Source organism: Ranitomeya imitator, chromosome 5 (genome assembly GCF_032444005.1).
Source record: "Ranitomeya imitator isolate aRanImi1 chromosome 5, aRanImi1.pri, whole genome shotgun sequence".
Taxonomy (NCBI): Eukaryota; Metazoa; Chordata; class Amphibia; order Anura; family Dendrobatidae; genus Ranitomeya; species Ranitomeya imitator.
Window position 1 is genome coordinate 82,932,703 of NC_091286.1, and position 17,611 is coordinate 82,950,313.

At 48.7% G+C, this 17,611-nt stretch overlaps 1 protein-coding gene across 2 annotated transcripts in view; it reads left to right on the forward strand.

The window, feature by feature from the left end:
• USP34 (ubiquitin specific peptidase 34) overlaps window positions 1-17,611 on the forward strand; it is a 282,270-nt gene that overhangs the window by 67,905 nt on the left and 196,754 nt on the right. For both annotated transcript variants that reach the window (XM_069768887.1, XM_069768888.1), the window contains exons 8-13: window positions 574-635; window positions 1,044-1,125; window positions 1,586-1,678; window positions 1,785-1,910; window positions 16,645-16,774; window positions 16,865-16,995. In XM_069768887.1, the coding sequence (XP_069624988.1) occupies window positions 574-635; window positions 1,044-1,125; window positions 1,586-1,678; window positions 1,785-1,910; window positions 16,645-16,774; window positions 16,865-16,995 (624 nt within the window). The remainder of the gene's footprint in view (window positions 1-573; window positions 636-1,043; window positions 1,126-1,585; window positions 1,679-1,784; window positions 1,911-16,644; window positions 16,775-16,864; window positions 16,996-17,611) is intronic.

Sequence of the window (17,611 nt, forward strand, 5' to 3'; positions counted from 1 at the left end):
GCCGGAAAAATGCATCCGCTGCCTCCATTGTGCAATGCAGCAAACGTTAGCGTCGGAATCTCTCCCCGACGCATTGCGACGGGGAGATTCCGACGCTAGTGTGAAAGAAGCCTTAGGCGTTTAGCACTTTTGTTAATTTGATCTGCTCTGTTATGCTTGGGATACAGTGCAAAACACATCACGTGACATTGAGATCATGGTGCCGCTTTGTCACATATCACGACATCACAACCATTGGTTTCCTTAAGCGTTGCATTGAAACTTATTGTGCTACAGAGCCATAAATATTTTTAATTAGGTTGGATTCTCTGGTGCAGATCGCACGCTGCCCATTTGCTGTACACTTCAAGTTGTCTCCAACTTGTGATTTGGAAGTTTTGTTTTGTTTTTTTTGTTTGTTTTTTTTTTTACAGCAAAATTGCTCCTCTAAAATCGACTTTTCTGAGTGTTGATGTTGCAGGATACATGTTGCAGTGACCGCTGAACAGTGGATTTAAATAACGTAAATATGGATAGAGCCTTGGATTTCTCTGCTGTTTGTTGACTTTTTCTTTTTACTTTTCTGTTTCCTAGAATCAGCTGCATACATTTAATGACGTCTGCAACAATGAGTCCTTGGTTTCTGACACAGAGACGTAAGTGCTTTAGTGATTTCATCCCTGTTTACCGCATATGCTCTCCTAATTTCTAATTAACAGTATGAAGTCTTAGTTATGACCATACGTTGCTTATTTGGGGCGTTTATCCGATGTGGTGTTAAGAATTAAATTACATTATGAACAGTTTGATAATATACTGATGCAGTTATGTTATTTAATGGACAATGGAAATATCTTGTCATTGCACAGGGAGGCTTTCCGACTTGTCTATAAACATAGCCGTGGGCCTGTGAGGTTTTCTCTCTTCGATGCGGTCAGCCGTTCTGCCTCCAGTGCCACACGTCCAGCGTGGCCATATATTGCATCTGGCCTCTGTTATTTTAGATTTCCTTCTAAATCGTGTTAAGTGTGTCTGACAAGATAGCTAACAGAAACTTCTTCCAGGTCTATAGCCAAGGAGCTTGCAGACTGGCTGATCAGCAATAATGTGGTAGAACATATTTTTGGACCAAATTTACATATTGAGGTTAGTGTTATTTCTTCTTTAGGGTATGTGCACACGATGCAGATTTTTCTGCAGCAGAAACGCTGCAGAACTGCACTGTGATTTACAGTACAATGTAAATCAATGTGAAAAAAAAAAGCTGTGCACATGGTGCAGAAAAATCTGCGCAGAAACGCTGCAGATTTCAAAGAAGTGCATGTCACTTCTTTTGTGCAGTTCTGCAGCGTTTCTGCACCCTCCATAATAGAAATCCACAGTGGTAAAAAACTTACAAAAAATGCATAAACGCATCAAAAAACGCATAAAAAATGCACCTGCGGATTCTGCCAGGAGATGCAGATTTAGTGCAGATTTTATGCAGAAAATTCTGCACCAAATCTGCATCGTGTGCACATACCCTTATTTTCTTTTTTCGGAAGATCAGGGAATCTTGAATATGATGTTGAAAAATGTACTGAACAAAGGTTTCTGCATGTTTCAGATCATCAAGCAGTGCCAAGTTATTCTGAATTTTTTGGCAGCAGAAGGTCGTCTGAGCACACAGCACATAGACTGCATTTGGGCAGCAGCCCAGGTATGTGTCCTGTAGCGAGAGACTGTATTTTGCCTGTGCCATTTTGTAATGACTATATAGGCACATGGCACTTGTTGTAATACTTGATACTTTTCTTCTTTTGCAGCTAAAACATTGTAGTCGCTACATCCATGATTTATTTCCGTCATTAATTAAAAACTTGGATCCTGTGCCTCTAAGACATCTTTTGAATCTTGTTTCTGGCCTTCACCCGAGTGCACACACAGAGCAGGTAGGTGGCGTTTCTAGCGCTAAGATACCTGATGATGTGCTGACCCTATCCACTCTGATTCTATCTCATTAAATCACATTATATTGCATGTCTTTCTCAATATGTCGTTCTGTGGTTGTGAATTCCACATGTCATTGTACAAATCTATGCAGTCAGGCAAACCCCTTGGACGCAGAGGCTAGGAGTACAAATGTTTCATCATTTCTCTGTGTAGCCACCACGCGTGCTAGTTTTGAATTTTAAAATAAATCTGTTACATTTTAGGCCCCTAATCGCTCACCATTCTGATATACCCCATGGTGATGGACTTCTAAGGATCCTATAAAAACATTACTACTAGTGATAAATGAACGTGCTGGGAAAGGGTGTTATCTGAGCATGCTTGTGTGCTAACCGAGTGACTTCGTTGTGCTCGAATAATGGGTTCTAGTCCCCGCGGCTGCATATCTCGCAGCTGTTTGACAGCCACAACACATGTGGGGATTGCTTAACTAAGAGGAAATCCCTGCATGTGTTGTGGTTGTCGAACAGTCGCGAGGACCAGAACATAATATTCGAGCACGCCCAAGACAGTCAGTTGGCACACAAGCATGCTCAGATAACACCTTATCCAAGCACGTTCTATCATCACTCATTACTACCTGATTGGACTAAAGGTACCTTCACACTCAGCGGCTCAGCAGCGATACCGACAACGATGTCGATCGCTGCAGCGTCGCTGTTTGGTCGCTGGAGAGCTGTCACACAGACAGCTCTCCAGCGACCAACGATGCCGGTAACCAGGGTAAACATCGGGTTACTAAGCGCAGGGTTTTTTTTTTTTTTAACTTTTACGATGGTAACCAGGGTAAACATCGGGTTACTAAGCGCGGCCCTGCGCTTAGTAACCCGATGTTTACCCTGGTTACAAGTGAAGACATCACTGAATCGGCGTCACACACGCCGATTCAGCGATGTCTGCAGGAGGTCCAGCGACGAAATAAAGTGCTGGACTTTCTGCAGCGTCCAACGACATCACAGCAGGATCCTGATCTCTGCTGCCTGTCAAACTCAAACCTAGCCAGGACGCTGCAACGTCACGGATCGCTAGCGATATCGTTCAGTGTGACGGTACCTTAAGTAAAATCATCCAAGTAGCAATTTCAATGGTCACAAAAAAAAAATCACTATGCTCTGTGTTTCAGACTATTTGGTCTTTCTTTTTAACTTGTGCTATAATTTAACCAAGCTTTAAACATGTTTTTGTTACAATTTAGCAGGCACAACTTTAATTGCTGGCAGATTGGTGGGTGTTTCTAGGTTGTGAGGCCTCCACCGATTGCTCAGTAGACCTCTGAACAGTTTCTGCTTGAGTACGCACACAAATTGGAGGATAGATCCAATAGAAGGCATGAAGGAGCACATATGCTTTATATTGACTCTATACTCCACTCTGTGCGCTTAGGCAGTAACTGTGTGCTCCTGTCTGCTGAGCTGCGCACTGTTTGGGGTCTATTGAGCAATAGGCAATTAAAGTGCTGCCTACTAACTATATACAAAACATGTTCAAAGTTTAGTTTACTCTTTAACTCCCTTCGCGATGTGTATCATTACGGGCGTTAGTGTGTGGGGACTGCTCAGGAGCTGCGCTCTCTCCAAACGGACCCACTTATTACGTAGCATCCACACCTGAGCGCTGAGCAGCCAGGGACCTGCTGATGGTTTCCATCGCTGCCATCCTGGTACTTGTGGGTAGTTTGGATGCATAGGAGACTGTTTTTCACTATATACTGCCATACTATGGTATTGCTTTATAAAGTATAAGTGATCAAATGATTACAGGTTCAAATCCTCTAGAATGGGTGAGCAATTTCTCCATCGCCACATTGGGGGACACTGGACCGTGTGTGTATGCTGCTGCCACTAGGAGGCTGACACTAAGTAAATACAAAAAGGGTTCGCTCCTCCTCTGCAGTATACACCGCCCACTGGCTCCGGATAATACCAGTTCTTGCTTCTGTTTTGCTTCTTGCTGTCTGTTTTTTTCCAGACGTTCTTATTTTTATTTTTCACTTTGCGCAAGAGTATGAAGGGGGCGACGGACCCTTTTGAGGGGGCCGATCTCCCCCGAAACATCAACAGGCGAGCACGGCGAGTTTACTCCCCGTACCCTTTCCTGCGACGTGGGATGTTCGGCCGTGGACTAGCCCTGTGAAATCCTAGGGGAGCGAACCCGTAGACTGCACAGAGGCCACCTTACCATGAGCACAGTCCGGCCGCCCTCACTCTGCACCACCACTGTAGACCAGCGGTGCAGCAAAGAGTTTCCCAGTCCCTCTCCACCTCCTCATCAAGAGGGCGGCAGATCGAGGTTGACTGCACTTCCCCTCATACCTCGCCTGAAGAGGACCTAAGCGGTGAGTCTAGCAGGGGTGGGGGAGGGCTCCAGAGCACACCGCGGGCTCGGCCGCATCTTGCAGCCGGGCACCGCTAATTTAGCCCCTGGCACACTGCGAGAAGCACCCCACAAACTCTCGGTGGCCATCTTGGACAACGAGGAGCCTCAACGCCACCCTCTCCCCCCAGTCTCAGTGCGGCATCTGGACACAGGACCTGGATAGGTGCGCTGCACGCTGACACAGGCCCTCATACTCCTGCACAGTGCTCTGCTTTACTAGCTGCACAGGTGCTCCACAGCCCGGCACGGAGGTTAACAGACAAGTCTCTGCCTAAACGCAAAAAGTCCGCAAAAACAGTGTTCTTGACATCTTGCACCTCCTGTCAGGCTGCGCTACCAAGCGAGCATACTACTCTGCTCTTAATGCTTGTGACCGTAAATGCGCTAAGGAGCCCCCCGCCGCAAATGAGCCGGCGGTGACCAGTCCCCCTGAGTGGGCTTTGTCACTTTCGCAATCTATCGCTTCTTTGACTAAAGCTATCGAGTTCTTCCAGGATCCAACCAGGAGCAGGACCACTAATCCGCCTATTCAGGAAGCTTCCCCTACGGCTGCAGAATCTCCAGGGGCCGCTCTCATTCTAAGCACAATCGCCATATAGGAAGCGCGTCCTTAGCTTGTCACCAGGCGCTCTGGTGCCTCGGCGTCCGTTAGCTCCGCTTCCCGCTCTCGCTCCCCAGGCACCTCTTCCGACCAGGACTCTGATCCGGAGTCTGATAGGCCTCTAGATCTGGAGTCGCCAGGTTATCAGAGCACTATAGATTGTCTCATTGAGGCCGTCAACCAATCCCTTCAGGTTGATGAGGAACCGGCGACCTCCAGTACGGATAATTCGGTGTCTTTCAAAAAAACCAAATGTACTCACAGGGTGTTTCTCAATCACCCGGAGTGCCAGGACATAGTCCAGCAACATAGGGAGGGTCCAGACAAACGTTTTCAGGGTCATATCTCTGGAGTCCAAATATTTTTTTTCTTCTGATCTCGTTCGCTGCTACCTGGGTAGCCAAAACCGTGACTTGTTGGGCATTCCTCAGCCAGTTCCCCTGGTTTGGGGCGCCGCGCCAGCAGAGACAGAAGCCCTCAGGCTTCATACAGGCCCAACCATTCCTGGAGGGGCCGCTCCACACAGTCTAGGTCCAGGTGATCCAGACCCAAACCATCTTCTTCTAAATGACTCGCAATCCCGTCCGCACGTCACCAGCAAAGTAGTCGGACGCCTTCTCTTGTTTCGTCATGCCTGGCTTGCAGTCGGAGTGGGTCAGGGATTTGGTGTCCTCCGGTTACAAAATCGATTTTTCCTTTCCTCCTCCAACCCGGTTTTTCACTTCCTGCCCTCCCGAAGCAGTAATGCGCGCTGGGGCTTTTTCCCAGGCCCTCCAGTTGCTCCGACAAGATGGAGTGATTGTCCCTATCCCAGAGGACGAAAGGTTCTGCGGTTGTATTGAAATCTGTTTATGGTCCCCAAAAGGGATGGAACAGTACGGCCCATCCTGGACCTAAAGCTCTTGAACAGATTTGTCAAAGTCCGTCATTTCAGAATGGAATCTCTCCGTTCCGTCATTGTCTCGATGGAACATGGTGAATTGTTAGCATCAATCGACATCCGGGATGTGTACCTCCACATCCCAGTCTTCCCACCTCATCAAAGGTTTCTTCGCTTCGCCGTCGGAGAGGAACATTTTCAGTTCACGGCCTTGCCTTTCAGCCTCTCCACCGCCGCCAGAATTTTCACAAAGGTCATGGCGGCGGTCATGGCCATTCTGCATTCTCGGGGTCTAGTTGTGCTTCTCTACCTAGACTACTTGCTGGTCAAAGGTCCATCTTTCCGAGCCTGCGAGGAGTGCGTCCGCATTTCCTTGGATACTCTTTCTCGGCTGGGCTGGTTGATCAACATTAAAAAGTCATCCAGCTCAACGGATCTCCTTCCTGGGCTTGACCCTGGACACCTCCCTAGGGTTGGTGGTGCTTCCTCGGGACAAGGTCCCGGCTCTTCAACAGGGGGTCTGGAAGCTTCTTCAGCTGTCCCCCCCCATTTCAGCATGAGGATTCTCGGGAAGATGGTGGCCGCAATGGAGGCGATACCATTTGCGCAACTACACCTCCGTCCCCTCCAGCACGCTCTGCTGGACGCATGGGACGGGAGTCCGTTTTCCCTCGACCAACTGTGTCCTCTCTCTCCTCGGGTCAAGCAGACACTGTAATGGTGGATGCTCAGATCGTCTCTTCTCCAAGGGAGGTCCTTCCTGCCAGTCCTTTGGCTGGTAGTCACTACCGACGCCAGCCTCCTAGGCTGGGGAGCGGTCTTTCGACATCACACTGCGCAGGGAACCTGGACTCATCACGAGTCTCGTCTTCCAATCAATATCCTGGAGATACGTGCGATTCGGCTGTCCCTAAAGTGGTTCCATCATCTCCTAGCAGGCCACCCCATCCGTAACCAGTCCGACAATGCCACGGCCGTGGCTTGTATAAATCATCAGGGGGGCACCTGCAGCAGAGCTGTAATGCGTGAGGTAGAGCACATCCTTCGCTGGGCCGAACACAGCCACTTGGTCATATCGGCTGTTCACATTCCAGGAGTGGAGAATTGGGCTGCGGATTTCCTCAGTCGACAAGGTGTTGCCTCAGGAGAGTGTTCTCTCCATCAGGACGTATTCCAACAAATCTGCCTACGTTGGGGTACTCCGGACGTAGACTTGATGGCTTCCTGGTTCAATGACAAGGTACCTCAGTTTATGGCCTCCCTTACCTGTTTCCCCCCCTGCCCCTGCTTCCCAGTGTCATCAGGAAGATCAGGGCAGAGGGTGTCCCGGTAATTCTCATCGCCCCGGATTGGCCTCGCCGGGCGTGGTATGCAGAGCTGGTCCAGCTCATCGCAGATGTTCCTTGGCGCCTACCATATTGTCCAGATCTACTTTCCCAGGGCCCAAACTACCACCAGAACTCAGGGTCCCTGTGTTTGACGCCATGGCCGTTGAATCCTGGGTTCTGACTCAAGCAGGTTTTTCCCGTGAGGTAGTTTCCACCTTGATCAATGCCCAAAACCTGGTGTCATCGCGCATCTACCATCAGACCTGTAGGATCTTCTTTGATTGGTGCAGAAGCAGAGGTCGCCCTCTGATGGTTTTCAGCATCCCTACCATCCTGTCCGGATCTCCAATCCGGTCTGAATTTGGGGCTTTCGCCGAGTTCCCTTAAAGGGCAGGTCTCGGCCTTGTCAGTCCTTTTTCAATGAAGAATTGCTTCTAAACCTCAGGCCAGAACGTTCTCTCAGGGAGACTCTGTCGTGCCTCCCTACAGACCGCTTCTAGAGGCTTGGGACCGTAATCTGGTCCTAGGTGTCCTGCAGGAATCTCCCTTTGAGCTGTTGCAGGACATCTCTCTATCTCTTCTTTTATTATTATTATTATTATTATTATTATTTATTTATATAGCACCATTAAAGGGAAGGTACCGCGTTTGTAGATCATTAATTAATCAATGTAATGTAGCATATCATGCTGTTATAACCCAGATATGAATGCATGTAAAACAGATTCCGTGTGTTATATGAGTAGAAAGAATGCACTGGGGGCTGACATCTTGGTTTTGCAGCAGTAGTACGTCACTATCAGTGTCAGATTACGGCACCCCATGGACATAGGAGATAATAGATCGGCTCGGACCCTATCTGTAACATTGCAGCAGCATTAGCAGTGAGCTGGGCACGCCTCTGTGGGCTGCACAACTCACTGCTGTAGGTGTGACTAGCTGACATTTTATTAGAGCCCTGTGCTATCTGCCGAGCTCCACTTGCTCTCTATCACAGGAGAGAAGCACTGACTGCTCCTCTGTACTCCAGGCACTGCACATCCTGGGCACACATCCTCTGCTCTCACACGCTGCCCTGTGTGCTTCTCCTGCTCTGTCTCCGCCTCCCCACTTGCACAGAGTCCCAGTGATCTCCGGTAAACTGCACTCTCCCCCTGTGTCGCTCTCCCTCTCTGTGCGGCGTGTTGGGGTCTCTGTGCGGCGTGGGGGGGTCTCTGTGCGGCGTGGAGGGGTCTCTGCGGCGTGGGGGGATCTCTGTGCGGCGTGGGGGGGTCTCTGTGCGGCGTGGGGGGGTCTCTGTGCGGCGTGGGGGGATCTCTGTGCGGCGTGGGGGGGGGGGTCTCTGTGCGGCGTGGGGGGGTCTCTGTGCGGCGTGGGGAGGTCTCTGTGCGGCGTGGGGGGATCTCTGTGCGGCGTGGGGGGGGTCTCTGTGCGGCGTGGGGGGATCTCTGCGGCGTGGGGGGATCTCTGCGGCGTGGGGGGGTCTCTGTGCGGCGTGGGGGATCTCTGTGCGGCGTGGGGGGGTCTCTGTGCGGCGTGGAAGGGTCTCTGCGGCGTGGGGGGGGATCTCTGTGCGGCGTGGGGGGGTCTCTGTGCGGCGTGGGGGGGTCTCTGTGCGGCGTGGGGGGGTCTCTGTGCGGCGTGGGGGATCTCTGTGCGGCGTGGGGAGGTCTCTGTGCGGCGTGGAGGGGTCTCTGTGCGGCGTGGGGGGTCTCTGTGCGGCGTGGGGGGGTCTCTGTGCGGAGTGGGGGGGGGGGTCTGTGCGGCGTGGGGGGGGTCTCTGTGCGGAGTGGGGGGTCTCTGTGCGGCGTGGGGGGGGGTCTCTGTGCGGCGTGGGGGGGGGCTCTATGCGTGTATGCAAGCATCGTCCGATGGGACTACAAGTCCCATCGGACGATGCCTGCTACAATGACAGTGATTGACACATTAGCCAATTATGGGACAGTAATAGTCCCATCATCCGGCTAATGTGTTGAATGAAAAAAAAAAATACTCCATACATACATGCTACATACATGCTATATACATGCTACATACATACTCCATGCATGCTACATACAATACATTCATACATTACATACATATAGACATACAGTACATTAAACATAGATTTCATACTCACCATTACTTGTCACTTTGTTCCCCGAAGCCAGTGTCATCTGTAAAAAAAAATATGAAAAAAACAAACAACCAATATACTCCCTGTCCGCAGAAATCCACGAGTGTCCCACGGCGATCTCCCGTGGAGAGCAGCAGCATCAGATAATGCGACTGCTCTCCAGGGGCTCCAGGAACACAATGACAGCAGGAAGGTATCCTTCCACCACTGTATTCCTCCGCCACTGTAAAAAAAAAAAAAAGTCCCTAGTCTCACTTTATGCCATTGCTGTATGAGAAATTTTCCCAGGCAGCAATTGCCATAAAGTGAGACCTTGTCCTAAGGTAACCTCTCAGTGATGCACTGGAGGAGCCATTGTCTCCTGTCAGTGTGTCACTGAGGGTCCTATAGAGCGGTGACATCACCCGATGTCACTGTTCTATAGGGGAGATCGTCGTGGAACACTCAATATTAATTGGACTACGGCGGACAGGTAGTATACGGTTTATTATTTTACGTTTTTTGCAGGCGCTGAAGTATGGTAAGTATGGTGAAATGAAGAATATTAAAATACTTTTTTCCTAATGTGTGCGTGTTTTTTTTTTTTAACCCTTTCTTACTATTGGATTAATAACGGATAGGCGTCTTATTGACGCCTCTCCGTTATTAACCCGGCTTAATGTCACCTTACAATAGCAAGGTGACATTAACCCTTCATTACCCCATATCCCACCGTTACACGGGAGTGGGAAGAGAGGGGCTAAGTGCCGGAATTGGCGCATCTTACAGATGCGCCATTTCTGGGGCGGCTGCGGACTGGTATTTGTAGCCTGGGGGGGGGGGGGCAATATCCATGGCCCCTCTCTAGGCTATGAATATCAGCCTGCAGCTGTCTGCGTAGCCTTTCTGGCTATAAAATATAGGGGGACCCCACGCAATTTTTTTTTTGGGGGGGGGTCCCCCTATTTTAATAGCCAGTAAAGGCTATACAGACAGCTGCGGGCTGATATTCATAGCAGGCTACAGATATTGGCCCCCGGCCGTTGGCTTTCCCCCTCTGGCGCAGAAAATTGCACGGGCGCCCACGCGTTTTTTTTGTTTTTTTTTTAAAATTCAACCCTCATAAAGGCCTCTTTCACACTTGCGTCGGTACGAGTCCGTCGCTATGCGTCGGGCCGACGTACCGACGCACGTTGTGAAATTTGTGCCCGACGTGGGCAGCGGATGCAGTTTTTCAACACATCCACTGCCCATTCTGAAGTCTGGAAGGAGGGGGCGGAGTTTTGGCAGCGCATGCGCGGTAGAAAATGGCGGACGCGCTGGACAAAAAAAGTTCACTTGAACGTTTTTTCGTGCCGACGGTCCGCCAAAACACGACGGATCCGACCACGCGACGTGTGGCCATCCGTCACGATCCGTCGCTAATACAAGTTTATGGGAAAAAAACGCATCCTGCGAGCACATTTGCAGAATCCGTTTTTTTCCGCCAGACCCGTTTTTTCCACCGGATCCATTTTTTCCCGCCGGATCCGGTTTTTTCCGCCGGATCCATTTTTTCCTGCTGGATCCGTTAATTCCCGCCGGATCCGTTTTTTCCCGCCGGATCCGTTTTTTTCCACAATTTCCTTTTTTTTTCTGCCAGATCAGGTTTTTTTTCCATTGGATCCTTTTTTTCCCGCCTAATCCGTTTTTTTCCGCCGGATCCGTTTTTTTTTCCACAAGTTCCTTTTTTTTCTGCCAGATCAGTTTTTTTTCCATCGGATCCTTTTTTTCCCGCCTAATCCGTTTTTTTCCGCCAGATCCGTTTTTTTCCCCCACAATTTACTTTTTTTTCTGCCAGATAAGTTTTTTTTTCGCCGGATCCGTTATTTTCTCATTGAGTTGTATTAGCGCCGGATGGCCACACGTTTCATCCGTTTTTTGCAGGATCCGTCAAAACAGCTGTTTCCGCCGGACGGAAAACACATACAGAGGAACGGTTGAATCGCGATCTCACCCGCCACTATTGCGGGCACATGTCAGTCATGTTTTTTTTTTATTGACAGATTGGGCGATTTTGAATGCGGCGATACTAAATATGTGTAGGTTTGATTTTTTTGTTTTATTTTTGATGGGGCAAAAGGGGGGTGATTTAAACTTTACATTTTTTTTTTTCATATTTTTAAAAACATTTTTTTTTACATTTGCCATGCATCAATAGCCTCCATGGGAAACTAGAAGCTGGCACAACTCGATCGGCTCAGCTACATAGCAGCGATCATCAGATTGCTGCTCCGTAGCTGAATTACAGGCTTGCTATGAGCGCCGACCACAGGGAGGCGCTCACAGCAGGCCGGCATCAGTAGCTATAGAGGTCTCAAGGACCTCTATGGTGACCATCCTGACGCATCGCCAACCCCTGATCATGTGACGGGGGTGGACGATGCGCTCATTTCTGGCCGCGCGGCTGGAAGCGGTAGTTAACTGCCGCTGTCAGCATTTGACAGCGGCATTTAACAGGTTAATAGCGGCGGGTGAATTGCGATTTCACCTGCCGCTATTGCGCGCACATGTCAGCTGTACAAAACAGCCGACATGTCGTGACTTTGATGTGGGCTCAGCGCCGGAGCCCACATCAAAGGAGGAGACACGACATGCGCAGAACATGTTGCGTTTCTTACTGCGATGCGTTTTTCCCCCAGAAAAAATGCAACATAGGCACAAAAATTGCGGAATGCATTATAAATGATGTATGCATTTTTAAATTGTTTTTATCACATTTTTATAGCGAACAAACGCAAAAAAATGCGAAAAATCCTGAACGTGTGCACACAGCCTCAATGTGTATCTCCCCATCACACTCCATATGTGTCTCACTCATCATACTTCACGTCTCTTTCTCTCCCATCAGTCACTCTTAGGCGGGGGACACACACAACGTATAAAAAAACGGTCCGTTTTTGACGGACGAGAATCGCACAAATGTTACCAAAACAGTGATCCGTGTGCAGTGCGAGGATGCGATTTTCTCGCATCCAATGATCCGTTTGGCGTCCGTGTGACATCCGTATGGTGAGATTTTCTCACACACTTGCAAAATGAGCAAATAATGGCTGAGCCTTTCCTGTCACCTGCCCAATGCCTGAGAATTTCTCGCACGTCACACTGATGGTCCGTGTGCTGTGCTATTTTTTCTCGCCCCCATAGACTTCAATTGGCGATTCTCGGCCGAGAAACGCTGACAATCGCAACATGCTGCGATTTCACTCGGATCCTGAATACGGCCGAGAAAATATCGGATGATGGGAGCTGCCCCATAGATTAACATTGGAACGAGCGCTATGCGATTTTTTTATTGCATTGCACTCGTCCGTATTACGGTCTAGTGTGACCCCGGCCTTAGCCATACAATGCATCTCTCCCCTCCCTCCATAATGCCTGGCTATTCACTGCAGAGCTGGAGCTCCCAGACAGCTCCCAATGCTGCTCCATGCACACCACATGTCTTCACTCTTCTTGGGTCCAGATGCTGCTGAGCCCACTGTGTTCTGCTCCTCTGTAAACAAGCTGTCACTCTGATGCAGTAACTGCTGGTGATAGCAGGTCACAGGGCAGTCACACACAAAATGGTGCTGCCCTGTGATGCTGCTCTTCATTCTTACTGTTGGGGCAGTAACTGCTGACATCACCATTTCCCTCCCCTTTTTGGGTGGTCTAATATCCCTGGGGCAGAGCTGCTAAATCTTACTATAGCTGCTTGAGGTCTAAAACGGAAAATGCTCCCCCTAGTGGTAAATATGTATATTTGTAGAAAAATATATAATATTTTTCATATAGAAATGTTTGCAAACAGTGCAAACATTGCATTAATACATTTTAATTACTATTTTAAGCTTAATTTCACAAAAAAACAAAATACAAGAAAACTGGTGGCACCTTCCCTTTAATTCCATGGTGCTATACATGAGAAAGGGTTTACATACAGAGTTATAGATATCGTTTACAGTAACAGACTGGTACAGAGGGGAGAGGACCCTGTCGTTGCGGACTTACATTCTATGGGATAATGGGGAAGAGGCAGAAGGTAGGGGCGAGGCGGCGGCTCTGGCGATGGAGAGGCTGTGGCGATGGAGAGGCGGCATAATGGTTATTGCAGGGTGTAGGCTTTCTTGAAGAGATGGGTTTTCAGGTTCCGTCTGAAGGACGTATTGAGGCATGGAATTCCAGAGGATGGGAGATATTCGGGAGAAATCTTGGAGGTGGTTGTGTGAGGAACGAATAAGTGTGGAGGAGAGTATGAGGTCTTGGGAGGATCGGAGATTAGGTGAAGGAAGGTGGCCTTCCAGGGAAGGTGGCCTTTCTCGTCGCTATTATCTCGATCAGACGAGTCTCTGAGTTGGCTGCCCTTTCCTGTCGGACGCCGTTCCTTTCGTTCCACCGGGACAAGGTGGTTCTCAGACCGTCCCCTACTTTCCTCCCGAAGGTGGTGTCTTCCTTCCACCTCAGAGGATATCGTACTTCTGTCCCTTTGCCCCACTCCAACGCACCACGTGGAGAAGGATCTTCACTCCTTGGACCTTGTTAGAGCTCTCGGGAATTACGTGTCCAGGACGGCATCTTTTCGACAGACGGATGCTCTGTTCGTGCTCCCGGCAGGACACTGGAAGGGACTGGCCGCTTCTAAGTCGACAATCGCCAGATAGATTTGGTCGACTATTCAAGAGGCCTACCGCGTCAGAGGCAAGCCTATCCCTACGGGCCTCAGGGCACACTCCACTCGGTCGGTGGGTGCTTCCTGGGCCATTCGGAATCAAGCGTCTGCAGAGCAGGTTTGCAAAGCTGTGACCTGGTCTAGCATGCACACCTTTTCAAAGCAGTACAATGTCCATACTTGGGCATCTTCAGATGCAAGTCTGGGTAGGCGTATTCTGCAGGCAGCGGTAGCGCACCTTGTAGACAGCAGGTGCCATAAGTTTACACTGTTGGGTTGTTATTTCCCACCCAAGGACTGCTTTTGGACGTCCCACGGTCCTGTGTCCCCCAATGTGGCGATGGAGAAATAGGGATTTTTGTGTACTCACCGTAAAATCCTTTTCTCCGAGCCACTCATTGGGGGACACAGCACCCACCCTTGTTTTGGCTTGTTGCCCATGATAAGTATTTTAGTCTCTCACATGTTGTTTCTACGGTTAAATCTTCTTAATCTCCTACTGCTTTGCTACGAACTGGTATTATCCGGAGCCAGTGGGCGGTGTATACTGCAGAGGAGGAGCTAACCCTTTTTGTATTTACTTAGTGTCAGCCTCCTAGTGGCAGCAGCATACACCCACGGTCCTGTGTCCACCAATGAGTGGCTCGGAGAAAAGGATTTTTCGGTGAGTACACAAAAATCCCTATTTTCTTGAGGGGCCACATGAGACCGTGATCGTTGTGGAGGGTCGAACCAATGGGCTAAAATTAATTATATACCATGTGTATACAGTATGATCCTCCACGTATCCTCTGTATATACAGTGAGCCCCCACTTAGCCCCTGCTTACAGTGTGAGCTCCCACATAGTCTCTCTATATAGTTAGTCCCTATGTCAATTGTTTCAGTGTTTTTCACTCATTCAAATGAATGGGGGAAAAAAGGCGTCAAAAAGTGCACATTTTACCCAGCATTGTTTTGCCGATGCTCTGGTTTTTGCAACATGTACACTTATCAGAATGCCTTAAAGGGAATCGTCACCCCATTTTAGGCCTATATGCTAAGGCCACCGCCATCAGGGGCTTATCTACAGCATTCTATAATGCTGTAGATAAACCCCCAATGTAACCTGAAAGATAAGAAATAAGTTATATTATGTTCAACAGGGGGCGGTCCCGGTCCGGTCCAATGGGCGTCGTGGTACGGCGCCTCCCATCTTCATACGATGACGTCCTCTTCTTTGCTTCCTGTCGCGGCTCCTTCACAGGCGTACTTTGTCTGCCCTGTTGAGGGCAGCGTAAAGTACTGCAGTGCACAGGCGATGGGAAAGGTCAGAGAGGCCTGAGCACTGCAGACAAAGTACGCCTGCGCAGGAGCCGTGACAGTAAGCAAAGAGGGCGTCATCGTATGAAGATGGGAGGCCCTGGATCGGACTGGACTGCATCGGGACCGCCCCTGGGTGAGTATAATCTAACTTTTTTTTCTTATCTTTCAGGTTACATCAGGGGTTTACCTACGGCATTACAGAATGCTGTAGATAAGCCCCTGATGGCGGTGGCCTTAGCTTATAGGCCTAAAATGGGATGAGTAAGTAAGAAAAAAATTCAGCTCCGGAGTAAAAGTCATCAATTTTATTTCCACAAATTTAAAATTCGGAAAAAGCTGCTTGCAAGTAACTGCACAACTATTCCAGAAAAGAAGCCATAAGTTAGCTGAATGCGTTTCGAGCACGCATGGTGCTCTTTGCTGTGGACAAAGAGCACCATGCGTGCTCGAAACGCATTCAGCTAACTTATGGCTTCTTTTCTGGAATAGTTGTGCAGTTACTTGCAAGCAGCTTTTTCCGAATTTTAAATTTGTGGAAATAAAATTGATGACTTTTACTCCGGAGCTGGATTTTTTTCTTACTTACTCAGCAGAGGACGTTGGGTGGTGGCGTTTTCCTTGCTCGGATGTTCCTGTGGACTCTCATGGATTTGCTGATGGGGGTGAGCTGAAACTTAACTTTTCCACTGTTCTAAAATGGGATGACAGATTCCCTTTAATATTTAGGTTAATTAACCTGGTAGGTAAATAAGCAGTCTTTGTTATAGAGACCTCACTGTCTCTTGCATTTGAGAACGGCTCTACTCCACCTCTTGCTAGTCTGTTAACAGACTCCGTTCCAAGAATCCAAAAACTGGAAAGATTACACTACGCAAAAATGGTATGAAGAGTTTGGAGATTTTTGAGCCTTAAGCATCTGTTGCTTGTGCAGTGGGTAGAGGTGAACTGTCCTTGGCTTCATCTGCACCAGATTCCTCTGGTGATGGTTTGTGGGGTCGTCATATAAGCCAGCAGCGAAGTGTTCATGACTGAATGACTCCTCAGGAGAGCGGCACCACAACTCTTCACCTGTAATAAACATACAGCGGATGTTATTTTATAGCTCCAGTTTTCTGCCGCACTTTATACAAACCTGCTACTCTTTGGTATCATGGCAGAATGAGGTTTGAAAAGCCCATCCATGTGTAGCAGAAAAAAATCGACTTGGAAAAGCAAGCAAAATGCAGACATTACCCATATATTCACTAAATTTTGGTGAGACCTCCCAATATGGCTTTGAGGTTTATCACATTGCGTTCTTGATGTGACGCAGCCCTGGATGTGCTGCACTGCTCTTTGATAGCGTATAGCCGATGTTTAGCTGACTGTTTTTCCTTTTTATTTTGTGATCCTATAGACCTTGTACTTGGCATCAATGCTGATTAAAGCTCTCTGGAACAATGCCCTCGCTGCTAAAGCCCAGCTTTCTAAGCAGAGCTCATTTGCTTCATTACTAAATAACAACTTACCAATGGGTAATAAAAAGGGTAAGTCTGTTCATGTCTACTTTTAATGATTTTTCCGTCACACTCGCAGTGTATTGTGGAGTTTTCCTTGAATTGTCCTTGTGTTTTTAGGATCGCCGGCAGCCAGTCCACAGAGCAGCGACAACAGTGACACTCACCACAGTGGAGGAAGCGACATAGAAATGGACGAGCAAATCATGAATCGATCCAAGCATGTACAGCAGCGACTGTCTGATACGGAGGTACTCGGCTTTGTGCTTGTAGTTTTGATTTCAGCCGCCTCCTGAGGCCTGGCCTACAGTGTCGTAATGCTTGAAGGATGTTTCACTTTTATGTTAATATGTAATGTGGACTGCACATGCAGATGAGTTCAGAGATTGGCTGCAAAATGTCACCGCTGCAGCTGATCAACAAAGACTCAAGCAGCGTACTGCGATGTGAACACTTGTTTGCCCCTTAGAGCCCTCCCCATTTTCCCAACCTACAGGTAGGCGGTAACTGGCACAGAGGCGGCACACGCTCACTGGGGACACTGCTCCGGCGTTCAGTGAGTATACACTGAGACACAGATCATGCTGGGAGTGCAGCCGTCACAGCGAGGCCCTGCCCGTAATCAAGTGTGTCTACTCTGTACTCTGAGTATGGAGTTTACTCTCAGATCTGAGTATGGAGTTTAAGTAGCAAACCTGAGCTGGAACAGATGGGGATGTGTATAGGGGATGTGTGAAGTGTGACAGAATGGTAATGGAGTGGACTTTAAAAATACCTAAAAGTGCCGGCGCTACAGTTTGATGCAACATTTAAGAAAAATAAAGTAACCCCCCTCAAAATTGTACAATTCCCACAAGGCTGTTTGAT